This window comes from Egretta garzetta, unplaced genomic scaffold, assembly GCF_000687185.1.
Source record: "Egretta garzetta isolate BGI_Z169 unplaced genomic scaffold, ASM68718v1 scaffold67, whole genome shotgun sequence".
Classification (NCBI taxonomy): Eukaryota; Metazoa; Chordata; class Aves; order Pelecaniformes; family Ardeidae; genus Egretta; species Egretta garzetta.
In genome coordinates, this window is record NW_009260340.1 from 951,550 (window position 1) to 952,627 (window position 1,078).

At 55.8% G+C, this 1,078-nt stretch overlaps 1 protein-coding gene across 1 annotated transcript in view; it reads left to right on the forward strand.

Annotated features, from left to right (window-relative positions):
- Nucleotides 1-1,078, forward strand: part of ZFHX3 (zinc finger homeobox 3) — a 113,163-nt gene that overhangs the window by 108,442 nt on the left and 3,643 nt on the right. Inside the window, 1 exon segment of the mRNA XM_035898041.1 lies at nucleotides 840-890. Within this exon segment, the coding sequence (XP_035753934.1) occupies nucleotides 840-890 (51 nt within the window).

A 1,078-nucleotide genomic window follows, 5' to 3' on the forward strand; every position in this document is an offset into this window, starting at 1 on the left:
CCTGGCTGCGCGCCCAAAGGGCACCTTTGCATGCCAGGACTTTTTCATGCGATACTTCTGTTCTTCCCGAAGATCTTGCTTCAGAGAACTAGGCCAGGAGGGTCTCTTTGACAAACGGTATTGGCAGCCTCTCGCAGGTAGCTCTGTGCTGTTTGCTTGGCACCCCAAATTTATAACAAGATCTAAAATCACTTTTTTGCACTCCAATCTATATTGTTGCTTTTATTTTTCTCTGAAGACCAGTGTGTGTCCTGGGGAGATGGGGCTACGTACTATGAATGTTAAACCCAATCAGTGGCTGCCTAGACGGGACTAAGCTATTTAGAAAGTCAAACAGACTATTTGTGGCCTTTAGATAAAGCTCCAAAGGTCAGGGCGTCTCAGCTGAAAGCCTGTCGAAGCAGATAAGGCTGCGCATCCAGGAACGTTATGAATTAGCTGCTGCTCCTGCGCTTGGACCTCTCGGGGACCGTTCGACCGGAGAACATCCGTTTCAATGGCACCTATCCATAATGTGCCCTTATCTCAAATCTCTAAGGCTGCTGCCTGGAGGCTCACCTCGAACGCTCCGCACCTCCACGTATCGCGATTCTCTTGATACCGCGTCGGCAGCAGATGCGGGTTTCGAAAGGGCTTTGCATCAGCCGTCGCCGAATTCTCCTGGCGCTTGGCCGCCCTCCTGGCAGCCCTCCTGCGGGGCTGAGCCCCGGCGGCTCTGCCTCCTGCCCTCTGCTCTGGAGGCCAGCGCCGGGCTCCAGCGTCGCTGGATGAATGCAGCGCTGTGGTTTATACCAGGGTGTGGAGCAGCCGGGTTTTGGAGAGTGCTTTGCTCCCCGTAGCTGCCAGCTCCTACTCGGAGCGTGATGCTGGAAGCAAGCGGTTCCTGTGCGGTATGTTGGGAAGCAGGGATTCCTTCTGGGTTGTACAGGGCATGGTTAAGTGACGGGCAGCAGCCTGGGGTTTGGTGTCCAGGAGCCTGAGGAGCACGTGTGTCTTTGCACAGAATTTTCATCTTGTGCTCCCTCCATCAGCCGCTGCCCCGGGTCCTGCCGTCTGCGCTGGCCGAGGGGCTGGGGGG